Genomic DNA, 26,640 nt, shown 5'->3' with positions numbered 1-26,640 from the left:
AAACCTCCTGCTGATTACCACATACCATCCTCCCTCAGCTGATGACTCACTAGTCCTCCATGTTGAACAACACTTGGAGGAAGCACTGAGGATGGCAAGAGCACAAAATGTGCTCTGGGTGGGGGATTTCAATGTCCACCACCAATAGTGGTTTAGCAGCAGTACTACAGATCGAGCTGGTCGGGTCCTAAAGGACATTGCTAGACCTGGTCTGTGGCAGGTGGGTGACAGAACCAGCTGGAGGGGAAAAAACATACTTGCCCTCATCCTTACCAGTCTGCTGGCTGCAGATGCATCTGACCATGACAGTATCAATAAGACCAACCACCATACAGTCTTTGTGGAGACGAAGACCCGCCTTCACATTGAGAATAACTTCCATCGTGTTGTGTGGCACTGTCACCGTGATGATTGGGACAGACTTCACACAGATCTAGCAACTCAAGACTAGGCATCCATGAGATGACTTGGGCCATCAACAGCAGCAGAATTTTACTCCAGCACAAACTGTAACCTCATGACCCAGCATATCCCCCTCAACAGTTACTGTCAAGCCAGGGGATCAACCCTGGTTCAATGGAGAGTGCAGAAGGGCATGCCAGAAGCAGCACCAGGAATATCTGAAGAAGAGCTCTCAACCTCGTGAAGCCACCAAACAGGACGACTTGCATGCCAAACAGCATAAGCAGCAAGCGATAGGCAGAGCTAAGCAATCCAACAACCAACGGATCAGATCTAAGCTCTGCAGTCCAGCCACATCCAGTTGTGAATGGTGGTGGACCATTAAACAACTCGCTGGAGGAGGAGGGTCCACCAATATCCCCATCCTCAATGATGGAAAAGCCCAGCACATCAGTGCAAAAGATAAGGCTGAAGCATTCGCAACAATCTTCAGCCAGAAGTGGCGAGCAGAAGACCCATCTTGGCCTCCTTCATTGGTTCCCAGCATTACAGATACCAGTCTTCAGCCAATTCGATTCACTCCACATGATATCAAGAAACGGTTGGAGTCACTGGATACTGCAAAGGCTGACAACATTCTGGCAATAGTACTGAAGACTTGTGCTCTGGAACTTGCTGCTCCCATAGCCAACCTGTTCCAATACAGTTACAACACTGGTATCTACCCGACAATGTGGAAAATTGCCCAAGTATGTCCTGTACACAAAAAGCAGAACAAATCCAACCCGGCCAAGTACCGCCCCATCAGTATACACTCGATCATCAGTAGAGTGATGGAAGGTGTCATCAACAGTGCTATCAAGCAGCACCTGCTCAGAAATAACCTGCTCAGTGGCGCCCAGTTTGTGTTCCACCAGGGCCACTTAGCTCCTGACCTCATTAGACCCTTGGTTAAAAACCTGGACAAAAGAGCTAAATTCCAGAGGTGAGGTGAGAGTGACAGCCCTTGATATCAAAGCTGCATTCAACCAAGCGTGGCATCAAGGAGCCCTAGCAAATCCAATGAAATCAATGGGTATCAGGGGGCGAACTCTCCGATGGTTGGAGTCATACCTGACACATGGGAAGATGGTTGCCGATTGTTGGAGATCAATCATCTCAACTCCAGGACATCTCTGCAGGAGTTCCTCAGGGTAGTGTCCTAGGCCCAATCATCTTTAGATGCTTCATCAATGGCCTTCCCTCTATGAGAAGGTCAGAAGTGGGGATGTTCACTGATGATTGCACAATGTTCACACCATTCGTGACTCCTCAGATACTGAAGCAGTCCATGTTCAAATGCAACAAGATCTGGACAATATTCAGGCTTGGGCTGACATGTGGCAAGTGACATTCGCGCCACACAAATGCTAGGCTATGATCATCACCAATAAAAGACAATCTAACCACCATCCCTTGACATTCAATGGTGTTATCATGATGGATTCCCCCACTATCAATGTCCTGGGTGTTATCATTGACCAGAAGCTCAAGTGAACTCACCACATAAACACAGTGGCTACAAGAGCAGGCCAGAAGCTAGGAATACTGCGGCAAGTAACTCCCCTCCTGACTCCCCAAAGCCTGTCCACCATCGACAAGGCACAAGTCAGGCGTGTGTGGAAATACTCCCCACTTGCCTGGATGAGTGCAACCCCAACAACACTCAAGAAGCTTGAGATTGTCCAGGATAAAAGCCCACTTGATTGGCACTACATCCACAAGCAATCCACTCCCTCCACCACTGAAGTTTAGTAGCAGCAGTGTGTACTATCTACAAGATGCCCTGCAGAAATTCACCCAAGATCCTCTGACAGCACCTTCCAAACCCATGACCACTTCCATCTAGAAGGGCAAGGCCATCAGACATATGGGAACACGACCACCTGCAAGTTCCCCTCCAAGCAACTCACCATCCTGACTTGGAAATATATTGCCGTTCCTTCACCGTCGTTGGGTCAAAATCCTGGAATTCCCTCCCTAATGGCATTTGGGGTCAGCCCACAGTAGGAGGACTGCAGTGCTTCAAGAAGGCAGCTCACCACCACCTTCTCAAGGGCAACTAGGGATGGGCAAGAAATGCTGGCCAGCCAGCGATGCCCACATCCCACAAATGAATAGAGAGATTGAAGATGCGTGATATGTAAATTAACTGCTTAGTTATATCTTATCATTGTTTCTTTTGCATAATCAACAAGTGCCAGGCTTGGACTGATAAAAATATTCACCACAACACAAGTGGCAAACAATGACTCGGTGAATGAAAGAGATCCAACGTATCTGTTTGCTATCCAGTGGCGTTAGCCAGTAACCTGGCTAGTCTGTGGCAAGTGACTGACTTCCTTGCTCCCCATAGCTTCTCCGTAACCTGCAAGTCAGGAGTGTGAAGAAATACTTAGCATTTGCCTATGTAAATGTAGTTCCAAAGCACTCTAGAAGCTCAGTTTTTTCCAGAGAAAGCAGCAGAATTGATTGGTCCCTCATCTTTCTTACTTTCTCTTTCATCTTTCCCCATTTCAAGTTGTGTCGCTACCAAGCTGGTTGATCAGTTCTTTATAGCAACCAATACTTTTGCATTTGTTGGGTGGTTTTACAGCCAGATGTTTACCCTCCTTTTTTTTATCCCTGCTACTCAGGAATTGATGCAAGCTGGTTTCTTGAGCCAGTGGCTAGGTTCTTCTGTAGCTAGAAAGTTCTGCAGTGGATCTTGAAGTGGCCCTTCTGGCGCTAAGGCAGGAGAGTACCAACTGAGTCATTCTACCACCTTTAAACATTCAGTTCCTCCACTTTCGGTGCAGTATGACTGTAGATTGTTCCATATCCAAGATAGATTGCAATAACTTGTCGATACTTCTTAAACAGCTCCTCTTTAAGCAGTGACCACTATCACCTGGAAGGAAAAGCCCAGCAAATGCATGGGACATCATAACCTCCAAGTTCCCAGCCAGGTTGTTTTGTTCCCTTATTTGGAAATATAACATGCTTTTGTCATTGCCAGTTAAAATGCTAGAAATCAGCATATGTGCTGAACCATTCGTTAAATTGTGTTTTCTTTTTATTTTGAGATGTAGCAGATAGCCACATACATGTTCTTCCTTGTTCTTCACGCAAGGTGATATGCAGCTACAGTAACTATTGAGGGGTTTGCCTACTGTGGCTGTAAGGAAAGTTAACACAAGAATCCTCCTCAATCACTTTCTGCCTGTGGCTGAGGAACTCCTTCTGGAGTTTCAATGTTGTTTCTGTCCTTTAAGGGGCACATTGGACATGATCTTCGTCAAATGACAACTACATGAGAAAAGCAACACAGCCCTCACCCAAAAGCCGCCTTTGAACTCTCAAAAGCCTTGGGCACTGATTATGAAGCATCCTGCTCCTTTTTGGCTGCCCTCAAAAATTTGTCACTGTTCCATGCCTGCTCCATGATGCCAAACAAGCTGTAATCCAAAGCGATTGGATTTACCTTGGATCCAATCCACTTCAGATTGGGGTCAACCAAGGCTGTACCCTCACACCCAATGTTCTTTCAATCTTCCTTGCTGCACAGGTCATGCTTAGCAAGCATCCTGCTGGAGTGGAGCTAATCTACAGAAGAGAAAACAGGAAAACGCTCAATCTCTTCTGCCTGCAGGCCAGAGCCAAGGTCATCTCATCCTCTGTCATTGAACTACAAAATCCAGATTATGTTTCCACTTGTGCATACTCTGAGACTGAGCTCCAAGCCATCCTCCACATTGAGATTTAGAAGAGCAAGTGTCTGAGACTAAACATGTATAAGACAAAGGCATCTTGGTGTTGTTGGAGGGCAAGGGGAAGTCTTGCAACAGATGATGTTCTTATCACCAACTTAGTGCATTCTTGTCTGGTTTTTCCACCATCGTCAGTTACAATGTTGCGAGAAAATGAATAGCTGAGCGGTGGCTGAAGATGGAAATAGAAATCAAGCAATGTAATTACTCGGGTTGCAGTCATGGGAAGAAGTACAGCAGAATATTTAGGAAAGATCTTGCTGAAATTGAAAGGAAGTATCTGCAAGTCAATTTTGGGACTGGCCTCATTATATAGTGTAGAAATCTGGGCAACATCAAGAACAGATACTTGCTAATAAGATACAGATAATGAGACAGATGTGTTGAATGATGAGAAGGGAGAGAATCAGGAAGCAGCATATCAGGGGTTAATGAAGATTATGGAAGCAATAAAGAGACTAACCAAGAAGCAATTGAAAAATATGGTCATGTCTTATGGGGGAGAGGACATGTGATGAAGTGAATAGTGAAGATGAGACTGCCAGGTAGGAGAAGGAGAGGAAGGTTTAAGACTAAAAGGTAAGGATGGAGTGGTGAGACCTATATACAATGGACCTGGAAAGAAAACTTACTGACTGACAGGAGGAGATAGAGAAGGATGATCAACGGGCATTGTGATGACCTCAAGTGAAATATTCAGAAGAAATCAGTTACAATAAATGGCAGTGCTGCCTTAAATCAGGACACCATTGTCTTCTGGGATCTCCACCTGAACTGTCAGCATTATCAGACTGTACAAGACCTTGAGCTGTATGTGATAAAAAACACACCAGATTCAAAACATGATCTAAAGACATCAGTTAGGTTTGTCTGAGAATAACCTCATGTGGCATGGCAACGTAGTAATTATCTTGCTTTTTTAAATCCTTTCATAGAATGTGGACATCATTAGCCACGATACTGTTTATACCCGTCCCTAATTGCCCTTGAGAAGATAGTGTTAACCTGCCTTCTTGTACAAATAAAGTCCATGTGATGTACATACACCCACAGTACTCTTAGGAACTGAGTTTGAAGGTTTTGTTGTTTTGATGGTGAATGAATGGCAGTAGAGTTCCAAATTAGGATATTGTGTGGCTTTGAAGGGATCTTAAAAGTGGTGATATTTGCATGGAACTGCTTGTCTTGTCCTTCCAGGTCACAGGTCTGGTTTGAAAGGTTCTGTTGAAGGAATCTTGGGAAGTTGCTCCAGTGCATTGGTGATGTTTACATCTATATCCTGAGAATAAATATATTTTTAAAAATCTATTTTTGACATTAAAGACATGAAGAAAAGTCTAGATCTTTTGTTCATAAATGGACTCATTAAAACACAAAGAAATTTGTGATAAATATCTACACACCATACATCGACTCTGTTTCTTTGCTGGCACACTGTGCCTGGGCAATGATTGAGGGCGTATGACTAAGACTGGTAAATAAAATATAAATGTTGTATAGGATTTGAAAGCAACTTAAAATGTTGCAAAAAGTTTAATAAGTATTTATAGCTCAAACTTGTATTAAAGTACATTATCAAAGCATGATATACAGAAAGGCAGAAAAAGAGAATCTGTGTAATGAGAAACATTGGAGAAAAAATTGTTTCCTTCCTCAGGCTGATGATTATTTTACGATAACAAAGGAGGATGACATCCATATCCTTCAGTGCCTTATTATCCATTCTGTTATACCATATTGCAGAAATAGTAACATTTAGGTGTACATATTAACTTTATGTAAATGCATAGTTCAGTTATGATGTGTCTTTCTGTTTCGCACAAATACTGACTGCTATAAATTTGCAGCAGTCCTTCCTAGTACGATATGCCATACCCACAGTACTTGAAAGCAGTTGACAGCTGGAGCTGTGGAAAAATTAACTGTGGAGCATCTGCAATGCGAGCATGTCATGGATAGCAAGTTCAGTGAGATGGTCACACCACAGGTTAAATCTGAACAGGCAGAAAGGGCATAGGAACGGTGTGTAGTGCAGGGGTTCCCTGTGGCCAGCCCCTTCCTAGCAGATATGCTGTGATGGATACTGTTGGGGGAGATGACTGTGCAGGGGTAAACAGTGGGTGCCAACTTCCTGGAACTATAGGTGGGTCTGCTGCACAAGAGGTGAGGAAGAAGAGCAACAGGGCTGTAGTGGTAGGAGATTCAATTATAAGGGGTACAGACAGGCATTTCTGCAGCTGTAGAAGATACAGTAGGATGGTGTGCTGTTCCCGGTGCCAGAGTCAGGGATGTCGCTGAATGGCTGCACAGCATTCTTAAGGCGGGGGGAAAAAGGCAAAGGAAGTAGGTAGAAAAAGGGATGAGGTCCTGCACATGAAGTTTTGGGAGCTGGGAAGTAGATTAAAGAATAGGACCGAGAAAATAGCAATCTCTGGATTACCTCCAGTGTCATGTGCTAGTGAGTACAGAAACAGGAGATTAATGCAGATGAGTGCACAGATGGAAAGATGGTGCAGCAGGGAGGACTTTGGGATGGTGGGACCGTATGTTAACCAGAATGGGACCATCATTCCCTCAGGGGTGGTTGCTAGTGCTGTTTGGAAGACTGAACTAACTTGGTGGGGCAGGAGAGAAGGAAACAAAGAGAAGGTTCAGCAGGGGGAGATGAACAGCCAATATTGGAGAAGATAGTAAGCAAGTCAAAAAGCATAGAAATTATAGGCCACTTAAGGCAGAAGGGAGTTTGGCAAGGTTGGACTATAATTATTGTATTGCGAATTGAGTCTGCAAATTGAGTTGAGGGCACAATTTGTAATATAGGGCTTTGATGTTGTTGCCGTCACTGAGACGTGGTTGAGAGAGGGGCAGGATTAGCAGCTCTCAATTCCAGGATACAGAGTCTTCAGGTGAAAGGTAAAAGAGGTGATACATTTGAGCAGAACAAACAAGGCAAGAGAATACATGATGAACAATAGGTTTGTGGGGAGCACCAAGGATTAGAAGGGTCATGGTGTGCATGTCTGCCCGTCCCTTAAGGTAGCAGGACAGGTGGATAAAGAGGGATAATGTAAGGCTTATGGGATACTGGCCTTTATTTGGCTGATGCATAGAGTTTAAAAGTAGGGAGATGATGCTGGAACTGTATAAAACATTGGTTAGGCCACAGCTCGTGTGTTGTATGCAGTTCTGGAATCTACATTACGGAAGGGATGTGATTGCATTGGAGAAGGTGCAGAGGAGATTCACCAAGATGTTGCCTGGGCTGGAGAGTTTCAGTTTTGAAAAGAGATTGGATAGTCTGAAGTTGTTTTCCTTGGAGTTGAGGAGATTGAGGGAGGCATGATTGAGATGTATAAAATTATGAGGGGCAGAAGCAGGGTAGACAGGAACAAAGTATTCCCCTTGACGGAGGGGATCAATGACTAGGGGCATAAGGAGCATGAGTTTAGAGGGGATGCAAAGAAAAGAAAATTCACAGTGGATGGTGGAAATCTGGAACTCACTGCCTATAAGGGGGTAAAAACAGAAATCTTCTAAATATTTCTTAAATATTATGATGTACACTTGCCATGCCAAGGCATACAAGACTACGTCAAGTGCTGGAAGTGGGATTAGAATAGTTATTTGGGTGTTTTTGACCAGCACAGACTCAATGGGCCAAAGGGTCTTTCTCTATACTGTAAACCTCTGACTCTAAGACAATGCTGAAACAATAACACCAACTTTTACCCCACTATTGGTGACACCACACCCAGATCTCCCTGGCCATTTGGCTTGTTATGTCTAAAAGACTTCCTCCTATTGACCATTTCACGATTACTCATAACACTAATGTAATACCTTTTTACTAATATTTCCTATTATCAATTACAGAAAGATACAGCTTGCATTAACATAGCATCATCTTACATAGCTTCAAGTATTCCACAAACAATGCATCGCCACTTGTTAGTTAACTGAACAACCATTTTGTGTATAGCAAGCAATAATGAGACAACTGAACAATTTTGTTTCGGACATAGGTTTTGGGAGCAACATTAGTCAGTATGCTGGAAGGAGTCTCCACATCTTTGATTACATTCATAATGTTGAAAATCCATCTCAAGTAGCAAATCAATATTCAGAGAAAAGCAAAATGCTGTGGATGCTGGAAACCTGAAAGAGAAACGAAGTACTGGAGAAACTTGAAAGGTGTGACAGCAAATGTAAGGAGAGAATGAGAATTAATGTTTTGAGTCCAATAAGGCACTTTTTGGATTGCATGCTATAGTGAAGGACAGCATCTTTGATAGTACAGTATTTCTTCGTTACTGCACTGAAACAGCACCTTGGATTGTATGCTGTAATATTGGAATGGGATGTGAACTGACATCATGAATCATAGGCACTAACAATGTGAAATTTATATCACCATAATCTTTTACCTCTCCTTTGTACCATCCACTTTGCTTAGTAAATCATCTACGTGAAAGTATTTCATAAATATCACCATTTTAGATGATACAAAAGTCTTCAGATTAAGTATTGTATAGAATATCCTTGTATTTTGGGAAAGTATTACATCTGAGTGTCTGACTGTTGGGAAAGGGAGCAAAGGCCAGATTTTTTAAAAACATGAAGCCCATGTGAAATGTTGGTAAACCATACGCTAATTAAAGGCTTTATCAAGGAACAAATGGACAGGAGCTATCCCAAGTTACATGCTTTCAGTCTGGCAGGTTTTTCAGTTAGCTTCAGTGCCTCTCGAGATGAAGGAAACAAATATGTGTTGGAATGTTACCATGTCAACTAGCTTGAAAGTGTGTGTGACTAATGAGTGATGTACGATTGAGCTTTACAGTAACAAATCAGTAGAACAATTCCCAAACACTCATTGCTTGGGTCCAAGATAAAGAATGGTACTTTGGTTAATGTGTGCCAGTGATGAAAGCGTGCCACACCATGATTTAATACTTTCAGCAGGTGAAGGGCATAAAGTTAGCTCAAGAAAAATAATTAGAGACAAAAAAATTGCAGGTGCTGTAATCCAAGGTAGACAACAGGAGGCTGGAAGAACATAGCAAACCAGGCAGCATCTGGAGGAAAAGAGAAGTCAATGTTTCGGGTGTTACCTTTCTTCGGGACTGGATGTGGGGGTAGGGGGAGCTGCAGATAAAGCATCCCAAGCACCCTGACGTCTGCCTTTTTCAAACAATGCTCTTTTTCCCCCCTCTGTCATCCAGATGGCCCTCCGCGCTGGCTCCATTCCCTGCTCCACAGCTCTTAAACACCACCCCCCGAACATAATAAAGATAGGGTCCCCCTTGTCCTCACTTGCCACCCCACCAGCCTCTGCATCCAACGTATCATCCTCAAACACTTCTGCAAACTCCAATTAGACCCCACCACCCAGAACATCTACCACTCCCCACCCCTCTCTGCCTTCCACAAGGGCCATTCCCTTTGCCACTCCTCAGTTCGCACCACATTCTCCACCAACCACTCCAATCCACCCTGTGCCTTCTCCTGTAACCATGAAATATGTAAAACCTGACAACACACCACCTCCCTCACCTCCATCCAGGGCCCTAAACAGTTCTTCCAGGTGAGACAGAACTTCACCTGCATCTCTAATTTCAAATAACCTTCCCACCTATTTCCCGGCTCCCTTTCCAGCCTCCCCTCCTCTCTTCCAGCTACCAACCGGATTCATCCCTCCCATTGATGAACCAGGTCATACCTACTACTGGTGTTCACCGATCACCGCCATTCTGCTACCCCCTTTGCCCCCAACCCCTCCATCTTTACCTGCAGCTCCCCCTACCCCCACATTCAGTCCTGAAGCAGAGCAAGACCCGAAACGTTGACTGCTCCTTTCCTCCAGATGCTGCCTGGCTTGCTGTGTTCTCCCAGCCTCATGTTTGTCTGCGAAGAAAAATAATGTTGGAATGTATGCAGGAATTAATATTTTCTAAACTTGTACATAAATAGCTAGAAAAATATAATTGTAGAACTTTATTTGTGGTTTTCTTAATGAGAAGTATTATTATTTTCTCATGTGAAGTCTATGAAGCTGGTGGTAAAGGAAAACCAGACATTCACAGAACACCTTATCTATAGGCAGACCATTAAGCATTAATGCATAAGGATTAAATGGTTTGCCTATTATGTGAAAGCATGGACGTTGATAATCCAGAAATTGTGGCTTTTCTAAACAATAAGCAAAATTAAATCCTTTGTATAATTGTGGTGAATCCAAGTAGTGCACAAATTTGTTTTCGACATTTAGTCAAAGCACTGTAGGGACAGTTTGAATGATGCAATTTTAAAATTGTGTTTTCTTGTCCTTATTGTTTTAAGATGGTCTATATCCTTGTAAGACAAAGCTTCCAAAAACTTTCCTATTAAATGCTTGTTTCAGATTTAACTTAAGATTCATGGAAAAGGTACATGGGGAGAACAACTTGTTTTCATTTCTTTAGCAATTCCACTTTAGGTTTATTAAATAACAAGTTAATCACCTTCAATCAGCAGTTGTACCAGCAGTTTATCAACAGGCACATTTAGTCTGAAACTTTCCTCCAGTTACTCTGCACACAACTTATTGTTGCACATATGTGAGAAAAGACAGAAAAGACAAACTTTTTCAAAATACTTCACTTGTGCACTGCTCTTGTTGGAATCTAACATAATTGTAATGTGTCCCTCCCTACCCAGTAATAATATGAGATTCAACCGAAGTGAAGCACACATTGTGTAATGTGGGAATTGTAGCAATTTGGTAATGTTACGAGATTAATAATCCAGAGATCTGGAATAATGCTCTAAAGAAATGAGTTCAAATCCCATTATGATAGCTGGGGAATTTAAATTCACTTAATTAACAAATCTGGTACAGTAGGACAGAGTCAGATAATTAATTCAGGGTTGAATAGTATGCCAGTGTTGCAAACACATGTGATTCCGCAGTGCTTGGAGGTGATGAAATCAGTGGTGGATATTTGGAGATTCTGACTACAGATAATAACTTGATCTTTCCATTGTTTAATTGGGGGAAACTGCAGCTGTTCCGGTATGATATATCAGAGAATCTTGCTGACAACCGAGAGGCAGTGGAGAGGCCATAGTAGATAGTGGAATGATAAAACAACTTGTCATCAGCTTCTATGTGGAAACTGACTTCCTAGTTTTGGATATTTTTTGACAAGGAGCAACCTATACATCAAGAGGTACAAGGGTGTATCCTTCAGAACTGCAGAAAGGTTTAGGGGTGATGATGAGCGAACACATTGCAAAATGTGAACTCATAGGTGAGAGTGAATCCAAAAGAGGGCAGTTTTACTAATCTGGGCAATGGCTGAGAGGTCTGTGGAGGGTGGTGCAGTCAGCGTGTAGCAGTCAAAGAGACATACAGTCATACGGTACTGAAACAGACCCTTTGGTCCAACTCATCCATGCTGACCAAGTTTCCCAAACTAAACTAGTCTCCCTTGCCTGCATTTGGCCCATTTTCCTCTAAACCTTTCCTATTCATGTATCTATCCAACTGTCACCTAAATGTTGTAATTGTACCTGCATCTACTAATCCACACACAAACCATCCTCTGTAAGAAAAAGTTGCCTCTCGGGTCCCTTTCAAGTCTGTTCCTCTCACCTTAAAAATATGCCCCTAGTTTTGAACACCTCCAGCCTATAGAAAAGACCATCATGATTTTATAAATCTCAAAAGGTCACCCCTCAACCTCCTATGCTCTAGTGAAAAAAGTCCTTGCCTATTCAGCCTATCCTTATAACTCAAACCTTCCAGACCCAGCAACACCCTGATAAATCTTTTCTGAGCCCTCTGCAATTTGCTATATCATTCCAAGGCAGGGTGACCAGAACTGTACACGGCACTCCAAAAGTGATCTCACCAGCATCCTATCCAACCTCAACGTGACATCCCAACTCCTATACTCAAAGGACTGAGCAATGAAAGGCAAGTGTGCTAAATGCTGCCTTAACCACCCTGTCTACCTGTGATGTTGCTTGCAAAAAATTATGCACCTGAACCCTTAGGTCTGTGTTCAACAACACTCCCTAGTGAACTGTATAAGTCTTGCCCTTGTTTGTTTTACCAAAATGCAATACCTCGCATTTATCCAAATTAAACTCCATCTGCCATTCTTCAGCTCATTGGTCCAATTATCAAGATCCTAGATAATCTTCTTCACTGTTATACAACCAATTTTGGTGTCATCCACAAAATTACTAACCATGCCTCCCAAATTCTCATTCAAATTGTTTATATAAATTACAAACAAAACTGCATAGGATGAATAAGTGAACATGTTTGTAATCTTTGATTAGGACTGATTTAGTGGTCATAGTGGTGGTGGAGGTTGGAGGATGGGGGATAGGGGAGTGGTAGCTTTAATAGCCAGGCAGGAGGAAAGGAAGTGGAGCATATCTTGGTGGTAAAGATGTTGAACTATTGATTGTTTATGTTGCAGATGACAGCTAATAGACAAGTCATTTAATGACCACTGCTGATCAGGCGTCTGAGGTTCACTGGGAATATTTCACAACAGTGGAAATATTCTAGCTTTGAGAAGGATATCAAAAACACCAACTGACTGGTGCCTGGAATAGACGCATGAATTATGAAGATGAATTTCACAGTTATAGCATTTACAATTGTGCCAAATGTATTAAGATTTAGATCATCTACACTCCTCAGAATCTTGAAAATATTAATGAACTCAATTGGCCTTTTCTCTTTTTATATAAATATCCCTTCGTCTTATCATCCAGATTTTACTAAAGGGATATTGTTTTTAACAAATTTAGTTTTGAAGATGTAACCAGTAGGGTAGATAAATTGGAACTGATGCAAGTGCTATATTTGAATTCCAAAAGCCATTCAACAAAATGCTGTACTAACAGTTAAAATAAGAATAAAGGCTGATGGACTTTGGGTATCATGTCAGTAGGAGTGAGAGATTGTTTAACTGACAGCAAACAAAGAGAAGGGATAAATAGGGAGCTTTCAAGTTGGTGTACTTTATGAAGTTTGTACCACAAGGATCAGTGCTGGTGCTTTATTTATTATGATCATGTAAATCCTTCCCAAAGTAAGAATGTTTCCACTGTTGCACAGTGTCCACAATGATAAACAGCAATCTCGAGTGGCCGAAGTAAATTTACCATTGTCCCCTTAGGATAATGTTCTAACCACTTGGAAACAATAAAATCTTGTTTGTTTTGTTACTCTTTTTGAAAGTTACACTGAGGATTGCAGTGAGTTGTTAACCTGTGTTCACACATCCCTTGATTCTAACCTGCAGTTTATTACCATGAATCTTATATTACCACAAACTTTGATCATGAGGCTTAGAGTGCTGCAGTTCTGGTATCTGTAGACTTCAGATTCCATGGAAAGCAAAGTCAGAATTTGGATTTATGTAACATTGCTACCGATTCTTCAGAATGCCTCAAATCATTTAACAGCCAATCACATTGCTGTTCTGAAAGGAAATGCAAAAACTACTTTGTATCTAGCAAAGTCAGGAAAAAGGTAAATGGGGAAAAAACATGCACAGAAAGTCTAGAGGTTTGGTTGGTGTTAGGTGAGGGATGAATATTGACTGGCATTCCTGTGAAATGCCTGCTATTTTGAACAGCATTACACAGAAACGTTGAAAAATGACTCTTTCTGGCAGTATGGTAATCCTTCAGTCTGATGTGGCAGTTCATCATATATGCTCAAGTTCTGAAGAATAGAATAGCCTTTATTGTCACACATAGTCAATGAGTGTAGTGAAAACTTTATTCGTCGCCAGTTACAGCAACAATTTAGCTACAAAAGTACCTAGGCTACACGTTACCGGTTAAGCCAAACAGGTGCTCTTGAGGGTTATTTAGCACAGAGAAATTGATTTATATTCCATTATATAAAATACTATTACTGTTATATTTCATATTAAACTATTTTTTGTGTTTTTATCCATGACAGAATGGTTTCAAAAGCGGATAGAAACAGGAGTGTCCCTTTTCCACTGCTTGACTTTGTACTGAAATTCACTTAGGCCATCATTAATTTGTCTCTGAACTCCAACTGACCACCTCAGTTACATAATTCTTAATACCTTAAATACCTTAATACTAAAAATCTTATCAATATCTTGCCAATCACTTTGCCACAAAAGGTGGTCAAGGCTAAGTTCCAGATTTCTTGTACCTTTCATTTGGCTGCACCTCGAATGACTTGGGTCTCAAACTAAGGATATGACTCCTTGTTCTGGACTTGACCAGCAGAGGGGTTTGGGCCTGTTTATCAAGTATCAGCGCTTTTAATCATTTCATTAAAATGAGATTTGATCACCTCTTAATCTTTTAAATTGAAGATATTGCAAGATGACAATTTTCATCTTCCTTAACTCCATTTGCCTTATGATCTCACCTCTGCAAACCTTTTTTCTTAATTTACCCTCCATTTATAGGTGGGCAAGGAGTGCCATCCACCTAGGAGAATCACAAGGGTACATGCTAGTTTTGGAATACAAAACACCAAGGGATTTTATTAGAAGGTCTTGTGAATTTTCTTTAAGTTGCAAATCATGCCCAATTAATCTTATGCGCGTGATAGTTGTTAATCAGAGCACAAATAATCCATCACCCTGATATAGATGCACAACTGTAAGAATTATTTGTGATTCCAGAAAGTTATCAAATGCTAAGGTGAAATAAATTATTTTATTATGTCAGAATAGTAGGGGAAACTGCAAAAAGAACTTGTATAAATGAAGCAGTTTTAACATAGAAAAACATACCTAAGCCCACAGAAGTGTTACTGAACAACATTTTATACCATGCTACAAGAAGGGGTCTTGTGGTGCTGTGGTAGTGTCCCTACCTCTGAGCTGGGTGGCCCATGTTCAAAATACCCTGCTCCAGAGGATGTAATTACATCTCCGAGTAGATTAGTTAGAACATATGTTATACAATGTCACATAAGCTGATATTAAGGCTTATGATCAATCCTTAGTCAAAGATGTAGATTTTAACACATGTTTTGATAAGCAAAAGCAAGGTAGAGAGATGGGGAGATCTAAGAAATTGAGGACTCTTGGAAAAATGATTAGCTAACAAAAGGGCTTTTACTGGTTTAAATCATTTGTACAAATTACCAATAATCAAGATTGGTTTCTAAACTTCAAATTCCTTTCTCGTATTAATTTGTATTGAAAAATGAACTCCAAGAAATATTTATTAATGCTTAACTGAAGTTTTTTCTTTATGAGATAACAAGGTGTAGAGCTAGATGAACACAGCAGGCCAAGCAGCGTCATAGGAGCAGGAAGGCTGACGTTTCGGGCCGAGACCCTTCATCAGAAATGGGGGAGGGGAAGGGGGTTCTGAAATAAATAGGGAGAGAGGGGGAGGCGGATAGAAGATGGATAGAGGAGAAGATAGGTGGAGAGGAAACAGACAGGTCAAAGAAGCAGGGATGGAGCCAGTAAAGGTGAGTGTAGGTGGGGAGGCAGGGAGGACGGACAGGTCAAGGGGGCGGGATGAGGATAGTAGGTAGGAAATGGGGGTGGCAGCTTGAGGTGGGAGGAAGAACAGGTTAGGGAGGCGGGGACGAGCTGGGCTGGTTTTGGGATGCGGTGGAGGGGGGGAGATTTTGAAGCTTGTGAAATCCACATTGATACCATTGGGCTGCAGGGTTCCCAAGCGGAATATGAGTTGCTGTTCCTGCAACCTTCGGGTGGCATCGTTGTGGCACTGCAGGAGGCCCAGGATGGACATGTCGTCTGAGGAATGGGAGGGGGAGTTGAAATGGTTCGCGACTGGGAGGTGTAGTTGTTTATTGCGAACCCGATGGTTTCCCCGATGTAGAGGAGGCCACAACGGGAACAGCGGATGCAGTATACCACATTAGCAGATGTGCAGGTGAACATCTGCTTGATGTGGAAAGTCTTCTTGGGGCCTGGGATGGGGCTGAGGGAGGAGGTGTAGGGGCAGGTGTAGCACTTCCTGCAGTTGCAGGGAAAAGTGCCGAGTGTGGAGCGGACAAGGGAGTCACGGAGAGAGTGGTCCCTCCAGAAAGCAGATAAGGGTGGGGAGGGAAAAATGTCTTTGGTGGTGGTGTCGGATTGCAGAAGGCGGAAGTGTTGGAGGATGATGTGTTGGATCCGGAGGTTGGTGGGGTGGTACGTGAGGACGAGGGGGATTCTTTTTTGGTTGTTATTGCGGGGACGGGGTGTGAGGGATGAGTTGCGGGAAATGAGGGAGATACGGTTGAGGGCGTTCTCGACCACTGAGGGGGGGGAAGTTGCGGTCCTTGAAAAACGAGGACATCTGAGATGTACGGGAGTGGAATGCCTCATCCTGGGAGCAGATGCGGCGGAGGCGAAGGTTCTTTATGCCTGTGTTTTTGCACCTAAAGAAATGATTCCGTAATTGTCATACATTTCTAAATCTCAAATTTCAGGCTTGAATGCTTGTGATTTTGTTCACTTATTAATTAAAGGGAAGATGAGTGCTTCCTGTTTTATGTTAAGAGAAGATTGTCACTTGGTGGCATTGAACTTGAATATTACAAAAGAAAGAGAGCTACGTTGCCAAGGATTTTTATCTTGGGCTCATCAGGAAAAATGCAAGACGCCAAATTTTAAACACTCAACAATCTATACTACAGGAAATAAGGATTTCTAATTGGTTGACGAGTTGAGTCCAGCTGAGGTGTTACCCTGTAGAATGCAGCAGCGGGCTTTCGGGAACAGTATTCGTGCACTAATTGCACCTCTAACAACCAATTTAAGATAATCAGTTGACCTAGAAATGTGGCTTATTTACACTTGCTAGAACCAATGTATATTCATACGCAGCGACCCATTCTCAGCAAACAAGGAAATGGTATTACAACTGTTTGAATTTCCTAGAAGCATAGTGAATCTATTTTACCCTGTTGCTTCCTTGGCCAGTCAGAGTCAACTTGCAAAACATTGTCAACTGTTTCTCTTGTAGTATAAATTGTAGCAATCATTTGGAATTTGGCATTCTTGCTTCTGCAATGAGAGCGAGAAGAAAAGCTACACTAACAATTCTCTCTTCTCAACAATATTCAAACAGAAGAACTGTTTCTTTTGGTTCAGTGTTTGGAAATGGTGTTTCACAGCCATGACGCTTCTTGCAAGAAAAAAAAAATATTTTTTAAAAACTAAATCCAATCCCACATATTTTCTACACCTCCAGACTATATAAATGGACAATTGCAATTTAGAACTGGCCAAAAAGCACAAATTTTCAGTGATGCTGATAGTTTTCAATGATTTCACAGAATCATAAATAATAAGTTTGATTACCAACAGTGAGATATGGAAAGCACATCATAAGTTGTGATTTGACTTATTAACTTAAAAAAAATTTTCCTTCCCAAACAATGCAAAGAGGCTATGGGTGATTTTGCTTGACTTGTGTCTACTGTTAATGTCTGCCAATATCTTGACAAAAGAAATATATATCAGGATATGGTGATCAATTAATATTTTTATTAGACAGGACATATGTGTTTCTAGTAAAAGAAATATGTTAGCTTTGCACCATATTTTAAAACATGCATATTTCTGATGCCTGGCTGTCACTTATCAACATATTTCTTGTCTACAATTTCTCCTTGTTCCTTTAGATCTGCTTTAGGCATTATGTTCATGTGAAACTGACTGACAGGTTTCCCAAAGCTGAACTGAAAACATTTGTGGTCAGCCACCTGTTTATGATTTGCTAGATGTTAGCTAGATTTGCAGCATGTTGGGAGCATGGATAGTAATTGATAAGCTCAACACATTTCTCTTGAATGTGATGAAAGGAAAGTATGGAAGTTGCATGAGTCTCTCCAGGAAGTCGCAAAATAGATTTGATGGCTAAAGGACAGTACCAATGTTGCCAAGGCAGGCCTAGGATGTATTATCAATAGCTATGGCAACATGTTTCCTCTAACCATGAGTACTGACTAAATTGTGTGGAATTTAAAATTAGATTTATTATTTTGTAATAACGCTAAGCTTTTTTATCGTTTCAAGGGCATTGTTGAGTTTTTGTAATTGTTTTCTGAGTTCACAAAAAAGGAACTAGAATAGGCAATCTTGTCCTTCTTAAAAAAAATTCTGCAGTTCAATAAGATCATGGCTCACCTGACTTTGCTGTCAATTCCACTGAACACTGGTTGCCTTGCTATCTACCTCTGCCTTAAGAGAATTAAATGATTCCACCTCAAATGCTGTTAGGAAATGGGAAAATATTCCTCATCTGCATCTTAAATAGAAGACCCCTTATTTTTAAATTGTGTCCCTAGTTCCAGTCACTGCCATAATGGGAAACATCCTTGGAACATCCTTGTAAATATATGCATCTTTGGGATTCTATAAAATCTACAGATGGCATAAAAATTCATGCATGATATATCGGTTTTCATAATGCTGCAATGTGTTAGGTATCTGCAGACTGCTTTGTTGCTTTTTAAAAATAGGCAAATATAATGAGATGGACAGGCTTGTTCATATTGAAAGTAATTTAACTGGTGAAGTAATAGAAAACTTTAACTATAGTTTTATACAAGATGGCATGTGACATTAATGAGAGAGGCGCCTTGGAAATAATTAGCTGCTGACTATTTGGTTTGTTCCTCTTGCAGTTTCTCCTTAGAACAGACATCAAGCAGAAGACATTTCATATCCGTTGGGAATAATCTGTTCAGTTACTGGATTCATTAAAATTAAAGTGAAAAATTGTCTCTCAATTTATGAGCAAATTTAATGTTCAGGACAAGATTGAGAAACTCATTCCGTAGCAAACAGTCAAAAATGCGACTCTCAACAAGAATGAGAAATTTTCTCTATACAGAACTTGAGAATTAATTTGTTGAATCTTGTGACAAAATTAATAATATATAAATTGTTGAGAATTAGTTTACAGAAATTTGTAAATATAATTCTGTACCATCAAATATATTAAAACAAGCAAATTTTGCTTTTCTGTACTCGATGTTCAACTCCGAAGGGTCCCCACGAAGACTTTTTTTGAATGGATCACTGAATTTAAAGAAATTAACGTTTACCTGTGTTTGTTTTTCTGCATGACCTTTCTTTATGATGCTCTGCAGCAGAACTGTGAGATAATGGCTGCATTTTGCTGTGGGAGCCAGGATGCCCGTGTGCAATTACATGTGCAAATCTTAAAGTTGCAGATGTTGTTTTAATTATTTAATGGAATGCGAACATCACCAACTAAACTAGCATTTATGTTGATGACATACTTATCCTTGAGAAGGCAGTGGCAAGTGACCTTCTAGAATCACTGTGGCCTGTGTGATATTGGTGTATGTATGGTGCTGTCAAGGAAGGAGGTCAAGGATGTTGACCCATCAACAGTGAAAGAACAGCAATGTATTTCCAAGTCAGGATGGTGTGTGATTTGGAGGGGAACATGTCGTTAGTTATGTTCCCACATCACTGTTCCTAGTCCTTATTAATAGCATAAATCACAGGTTTGGAAGGTGCTGCCAAAATAGCCTTGTTGAGTTGCTGCAGTCCATCCTGTATCTGATATAATTTTCTGCCATTGAGTGTCGATGGTGGAAGGAGTGAACGTTTAAGCTGGTGGATAAGGTGTCAATCAAGCAAACTGCTTTGTCCTGGATGACATCAATCTTCACAGTCGGAGCCGTAGTCATCCAAACAAGTGGAGAATATTCCATTGCATTCCTGACTTGTCTTGCAAATAATGGACAGAGACTTTGGGAGTTAGGAGGTGAGTTACCAGTTGAGCTGTGACATTGCTGCAAAAGCTTCAAGGAAATGGTGCCTTGCCATCTAATTTCTCATCCAATGGCTTGAAGTTGCTGCACTTAGCTCTTGGATGTAATCCAAATTTGCCAAAAAGTTGTTGAACTAAACTCACCGAAAAAGGGTTAGGACTTGCCAATTCCCATGTACTTACAATTTTAGTAGCAAACTAAGTCTGAATTGTTATTAAACAATCTTTCTAATCCTGAAATTCCACAACTTTCTTGCTCTCTTGTTGCTGTCATGCCATCATGGCCTTGACTCCTTGTTAGGTATGCCAAGTATGACTCTAACTAGCAGAAAGTTTTCCCCCGATTCCCATTGACTTCAGTTTTGCTAAGGCTCCTTGCTGCTACACTCAGTCAAGTGAGGCCTTGATGTCAAGGGCTGTCGCTCTCATCTCTTATCTGGAATTCAGCTGTTTTGTCATGTTTGTACCAAGGCTTGGAATGAGTTCAGGATCTGAGTGACCGTGATGGAACTCAAAGTGAATATCAATGAGTAGGTTATTGTTAAGCAAGTACTGCTTGATAGCACTGATGATGACAGCTTCCATCACTTTACTGATAATCAAGAGTTGGCAAAAGAGGCTGTACTAGCCAGGTTGGATTTGTTCTGCTTTTTGTTTGCATGACATTCCTGAGCAATTTTCCAGATTACTGGGTAGATGCCAGCATTGGAACTGTACTGGAACAGCTTGGTTAGAGGTATGGCAAATTCTGGAGTGCAAATCATCAGTACTTTAGCTGAAATGTTGTCAGGGTCCATAGCCTTTGTAATATCCAGTGCCTCCAAACATTTCTTGATATCACGTGGAGTGATTTGAATTGGCTGAACTGTCATTTGTGATGTTGGACACCTCTGGAGGAGGTCAAGAGGGGATCATCCACTGAGCAATTCTGGCTGAATATTGTTACAAATGCTTCAGCCTTATCTTTTGCACTGATGCACTCGGGTCTCCCATTGTTGAGGATGGTGATATTTGTGGAGTCTTCTCCTCCAGTGAGTTGTTCAACTATCCACCATTCATGACTGGTTGTGGCAAGTCTGAAAATCTGGTCTGTTGTTTGTGGAAATGCTTAGTTCTATCACTTGCTGCTTATGCTTTTGACATGCAGGTAGTTCTGTTTTGAAGCGTTATCTTGTTCCACTCCTGCCATCTCTAGGACAAGTGCTTTTGTCTGACCATGCATCAAGTATGATTTTTAAAAACTCTTTTCTAATAATAAGTGCAGGGGTCTCAAGGATGTTTTTGCCATTAAGGTTTAGACTTTCAGATCAGCTACCTGTGCCTCTTAGCTTCCTTTATAGTCCACCAGGCAAACTTACTCTAAAATTTGCTGCTAGTCTAGTTCTGAACCTTTGTTAGTTTATTTCCTATCTCACCTCTATGCCCTCTGAGCTCAATCCTTGCATTAGATCCACCTCCTTTCCTCAATCCTATCTCCATTGAAGGTTGACTACTCAACTTCCCTTCCTGATTCTCATCTTACCTAATATTGTTAACAGTTCTGTCTCTTCAAGTACAATTACTGTCTACATTTCACTGTGCTCTCATAAAACCCTGTCCTCAAAAATGTTCATTCTTGACCTCACCATTCATGCATGTTATTACCAATCTTCAACTTGCTGTAATTCTTAAATCAGGTGTTTTAAAGGGCACCAGGATCAGTGGAAGATAAGTTTTAGCTGGCTTAAAGTGTTAGCTAATGTTTTTAAGGCAGAATCATGGAGTAAAGGTACATCATTATGAATTGGGCATCCAGTGACAACTTTACTAAATTCTGACTGTTCAAACAACATCTGCTATTCTATTTTATAGATGATCCTGACAAAAGGGCTCTGAAAATCTTTTTTCCTGTTTGGCAAGGCGGATCTCTGCTGAATTAACACGTGATGTTTTTCCCATCAGAAAGGCCCAGAAAATAATATTCTGGAAGATCTGCTAAAGGAAGAGCTAACTTCATAATTAATGGACTCCAACTCATGTCAACAGACAGAAAACCCAAGAGTCTATTGACCAATTTGTCAAAAGATGTAGCAACAAAGGTCATCTTTCAGAAGAGGAACTGTCAGAGAGGCTAATTGAGCGAATCATTGTTCTGCACTAATTAAAGCCTTCTGGAAAGATTCTTGGGCAAGGAAAGTGGCCATACCGTTCACACATTGCGTGGGGAGGTGTGGCTATATGAAGCCATAGCGGCAGGACAACAATAATTACATGCTTTATTTGCAGCCAATGCAATTGCTTCTGTCAACAGAATGCACCAAAACATTAACATCTGTAACAGGTGCAGTTTGTCGCACCTATCCAAAAGCTGTCCATCTTTTCTTAATATCTGCATGGCATATGGCACCAAAGGACATTGGGCACAACTGTGCATGAAATCTGGTTCTAAAGGCTAAGACAGACTCAAAATAAAAGAGAAGTGACAAACAAGATGGTACAACACCATAATATTGGCAGCAAGGAAAGTGTTAAAAAGGTATACAAATGTAAACATATCAGAGAGGTTCAGAGTCAACTAAGTAAAAGACAAAATTCAGAAGTTGATGATGCTTTCCATATTGTTAACCTCTGATACCATGCCCACAGTATAAGGCGATGAGAAGCTTCTACAATCATCAATGGCAGGTCAACACACTTTAAAAGCTAAATACAACACAACAGTCAGTGCTAACATATTACCATTACTCATTCTGAAAGACACATACCGCCGCAAGTGATGCATCATGTTACAGGGCATAATGCATTACTGATTTTGTGCATTGGCAGAATCATATTGCTGTGTCAGTGGACAAGCTCATCTTGGCTTCCTGAAATTCTCTACCTGGTAGATACCAAGGGTTCAATCATTACAGGACTGCTAGTATGAATAGATCTCCGTATAATCCAATTTGTGAGACTCAAACCACATGCAGTGTGGTGAAACAGACCACATAATCAAATCAGTCAACGATTTGCAAGGATATGACTTCGAATTGAGATATAAAGCAGGTACCAAGATAATTACGTCTGACATACTGAGCAGATTAAACGGCCTACACAAAGGCCAAGATTTGCCCTTGATACCTTTGACTACAAAATTGAAGATATTCTCACAGTTGATCTTTTACACTTTGTCCAGCACCAGTTGCAATAGACAACCGTCAAAGATTCTAAGAGTTGCAGAGGATCATTATCGAGAAGGACCTGAGAACATTCATTCATTTTGGCTATTCAGAGATGACCTGTCATGGCGAATTATTTTCAAAGGCAAACAAGTCCTAAGGAAAGGTATTATATCAAGATATGATGTCCATATTGCACCAGGGATAATGGGTATTGAACCCATGTGAATGTATATACCGGCCACCCATGAGTCAAGATATTCAATGATGTGAATGCGTGTTATACATGCCAAATACATTCACTTCGTCAGTGGAGGAACACATGATGTTCCATCCATTCCTTGGGTGAAAGTAGCAATAGACTTACTAACAGTACGTGGAGAACATTCCATCCTTATGACCCACACATCACTTCTCCAAATTTCCCACTGTGGCAACATAAACAGTATGACATGATGAGTGCTGTTTTCAGTTTATTTGGTGTCCCAGATCAGATCTTGTCTGACATCTAACAAAATACAATTGCAAAGCATTGCAGGACATGTGGGTATTAAGTGAGCAGTGACCCATAACACAGTCACCCCACTATCCAAGATCAGTCTACCTGGATAAATGGTACATACGATCAGATCAATTAATATTTGTGTGTTAAGCACCAAAGCCAAATTTTTTCATTGCATTGCTGCACATTTGTGTGATACCAATGGAGAAGTGATTACGATTCCCAACTGAGCTTGTGGTTGGTAGGTAAGTGCAAATGACCTTGCCCAGTCAATTGTCTAACCATCCTGAAACATAGGACTTTCTGTGAAGCCTACTCAGACCATTGTATGCTACACCAATCATGCGTGAAATAAGAAAGAAGTAATACTCTGGTAATGCTGTTTGTGCAGTGAGGTTGAGTGAAGCTACCAGCAGCAAGACAACCAAGTTGTCAAACAAGTGCAGTAGAAAAGAACATATCTCTCAGCAGATCAGGACAAATTGTCAAATCTCCAAAGTGTTGAACTTTGAACTGTTAATCTAGTAAACTCTGTTTTACTTGTTTAAATAAGCATCAAATTAACAATGCATGCGCATGTACACCCAATTGTATCTGGTTGGAATAGGTTTTTAGCTTTGGAAAAAGGGTAATTTTTGTGTTATGTCTTGTGGTCAGTATGTCAGTATACCTTTAAAAGTCATGCTCATAATATCATCATTGTATCGTAGTGTGTGACCTAGGGATATAAATGTCGGGATACAACCCAAGCTACAAATCTACTCTAAAATATAAATGTCTTGTACTTTAACTTGCCTCAGACCTTTTCAAATGTGGCATGCTGCTGGAAGTATGATGATCTGTTGTAATCTGCTGTTTATGTGTAACAGTCAGCTAGAATAAATGTCTGTTGGATTCTTCTACACCACCATATTTATGCCCTATTCTTATGTTACCTGAAATGACATAAGCTTTCCTGCATCAATTAAATGACCCTGCTGGAGGCAAACTCACACCATAACTGGATAGGACTTCACAACACCGGATCCCATTGTTATTTCTATAATCCTAGCCAGACTACTCTTTACGATGGCTTCTTGCTCCTTCACCATTACCGTTTTCCAAGGACCTATCCTTCCTTTTTCTCGTCAACACGTTGCTACTCAATCTGAAAACTTAGCATTAGTTTTCACGTGACTGCTTATGACACTCAGTTCCTACCTCACCGTCGCTTCTCTGCACTGTTGCATTGTTGATAGTCAGATTACTTTTCTATTGTCTGATACTGGATCAGCAGAAATTTCCTCCAGTTAAATATTGGAGGAATTCACATAATCTCTTCTTTGTCATTAAAATTCAAAATTCAAAAACTTAAAAAATATATTAAAGCATCTATTTAAATCACATGCATTACATCACAGTAGTAACTTTAAGATCAACTTGGACCAGTACAGTAGCGTCAGTGCAGGGACACTCACAGTGTTGTTGTGAAGGGAGTTCCAGGATTTTGACTCAGCAACAGTGAGGTAATGGTAATATATTTCCAAGTCAGGATGTTGAGTGTCTTCGAAAAGAACTTGCAAGTGGTGGTGTTCCACATGTTGCTCCCGTCACAGTCCTTCTGGATGATAGTGGTTTTTGGTTTGGAAGGTCTTGTCTAAGAAGCCTTGATCAGTTTCTAGAGTGTGATGACAGACTGCTTCTACTGTGTGTTGCTGGTGGAGAGAGCAAATGTTTATGGGCGTGGTACCAATCATTCAGCTGCTTTGTCCTGGATGCTGTCAAGTTCTTTAAGTGTTGTTGGAGCTGCACTTATTTGATAAGTGGAGAGCATTTTATCATATTCCTGACTAGTAGCTGGCTCTCAGGCTTTGGGGATCTAGGGTTGAGTTACTTGCTGGAGGATTCATAGTCCCTGACTTGCTCTTGTAGCCATAATATGTATATGGCTTGTCCAGTTCAGTTTCTGGTCAATGGTAAATCCCAGATGTGATGTGGCAGCCTCCCTTGTCTTTGAAGTTTGGGATTTTTGAGGAGCAGCCTTCTCCACTGAGTTGTTTCATTGTCCACCACCATTCACAACTGCATGTGGCAGGACTGCCACATCTGATCCATGGTTTGGGGAATCAATTAAACTCTATTTTTCAATTGCTGTGATTGCGCTGTGTGGTGCACAAATTGTCCTGTGTTTTAACTTCACCAGCTTTACGTTTTTAGGTATGCACCTGGTGTGCCCTCCTGCACCCTTCATTGAACTTCTGTGTTGATCTTCTGGCTTGACAGTAATGGTAACGTGATGATATGCCAGTCCATGAGGATGCAGATTGTGGTTAAGTATAATGCTGCTGCTGATGGCCCACATTGCCTCATGAATGCCCAGACATGAGTTACCAGATCTGTTTGAAATTTTACCCATTTAGCACTGTGCTAGTGCCACACAATAATGCAGGGTATTTTCAATGTAACCATGGGATTTGGTCTCCGCAAGAGCTTTGCAGTGGTCATTCTTGATAATACTGACATGGACAGATGCGTCTGCACAGGCAGATTGGTGAGGATGAGATCAAGTATGTTTTTCCCTTTTATGAAAGCAATGTACTGCAGATACTGGAAATCTGAAGTAAAAGTGAAAATAATTATTCCTGGGACAGTTCAGCAGGCTTGGTAGCATCTGTAGAGAGAGAAACAGTTAACATTTCAAATCCACTTCTGAAGAGGAGTCCTGATGATGGGTCCAGGCCTGAAACGTCGACTGTCCTGCTCCTCTGATACAGCCTGACCTGCTGTGCTTCTCCAGCTCCACACCATATTGACTCTGACTCCAGCATCTGCAGTTCTTGCTATCACCAGACTAGCAGCAATGCACTTTTGGACACGACAAACTTTGTCAGTAACAATATCGCTGAACCACCTTTTGGTGATGGATTTTGGGATCCCCCACCCAGAGTACACTCTGATTCCTTCCCTCAGTGCTTCCTCCAAATGAGCGTGGAGGCATACTGATTTATCAGTTGACAAAGGACTGGTACATGGTAATTAGCTGGAGGTTTCC

General features: G+C 41.2%; 1 protein-coding gene across 4 annotated transcripts in view; it reads left to right on the top strand.

Moving 5' to 3' along the window:
* Positions 1–26,640, top strand: part of LOC109931990 (mitotic spindle assembly checkpoint protein MAD1-like) — a 645,529-nt gene that overhangs the window by 305,327 nt on the left and 313,562 nt on the right. Inside the window, exon 8 of one of the 4 annotated variants that reach the window (XM_048609841.1) lies at positions 21,819–24,516. The exons of 2 other annotated variants lie outside the window; for them this stretch is intronic. In XM_048609841.1, the coding sequence (XP_048465798.1) occupies positions 21,819–21,886 (68 nt within the window). In that variant the 3' untranslated portion in view covers positions 21,887–24,516. Of the gene's footprint in view, positions 1–21,818; positions 24,517–26,640 lie in introns of those variants that run through there. One more of the 4 variants, XM_048609843.1, reaches the window with a different exon arrangement.

The sequence above is a fragment of the Rhincodon typus genome, chromosome 21 (genome assembly GCF_021869965.1).
Source record: "Rhincodon typus isolate 14 chromosome 21, sRhiTyp1.1, whole genome shotgun sequence".
NCBI lineage: Eukaryota > Metazoa > Chordata > Chondrichthyes > Orectolobiformes > Rhincodontidae > Rhincodon > Rhincodon typus.
This window is presented reverse-complemented; position numbering and strand designations above follow the sequence as displayed.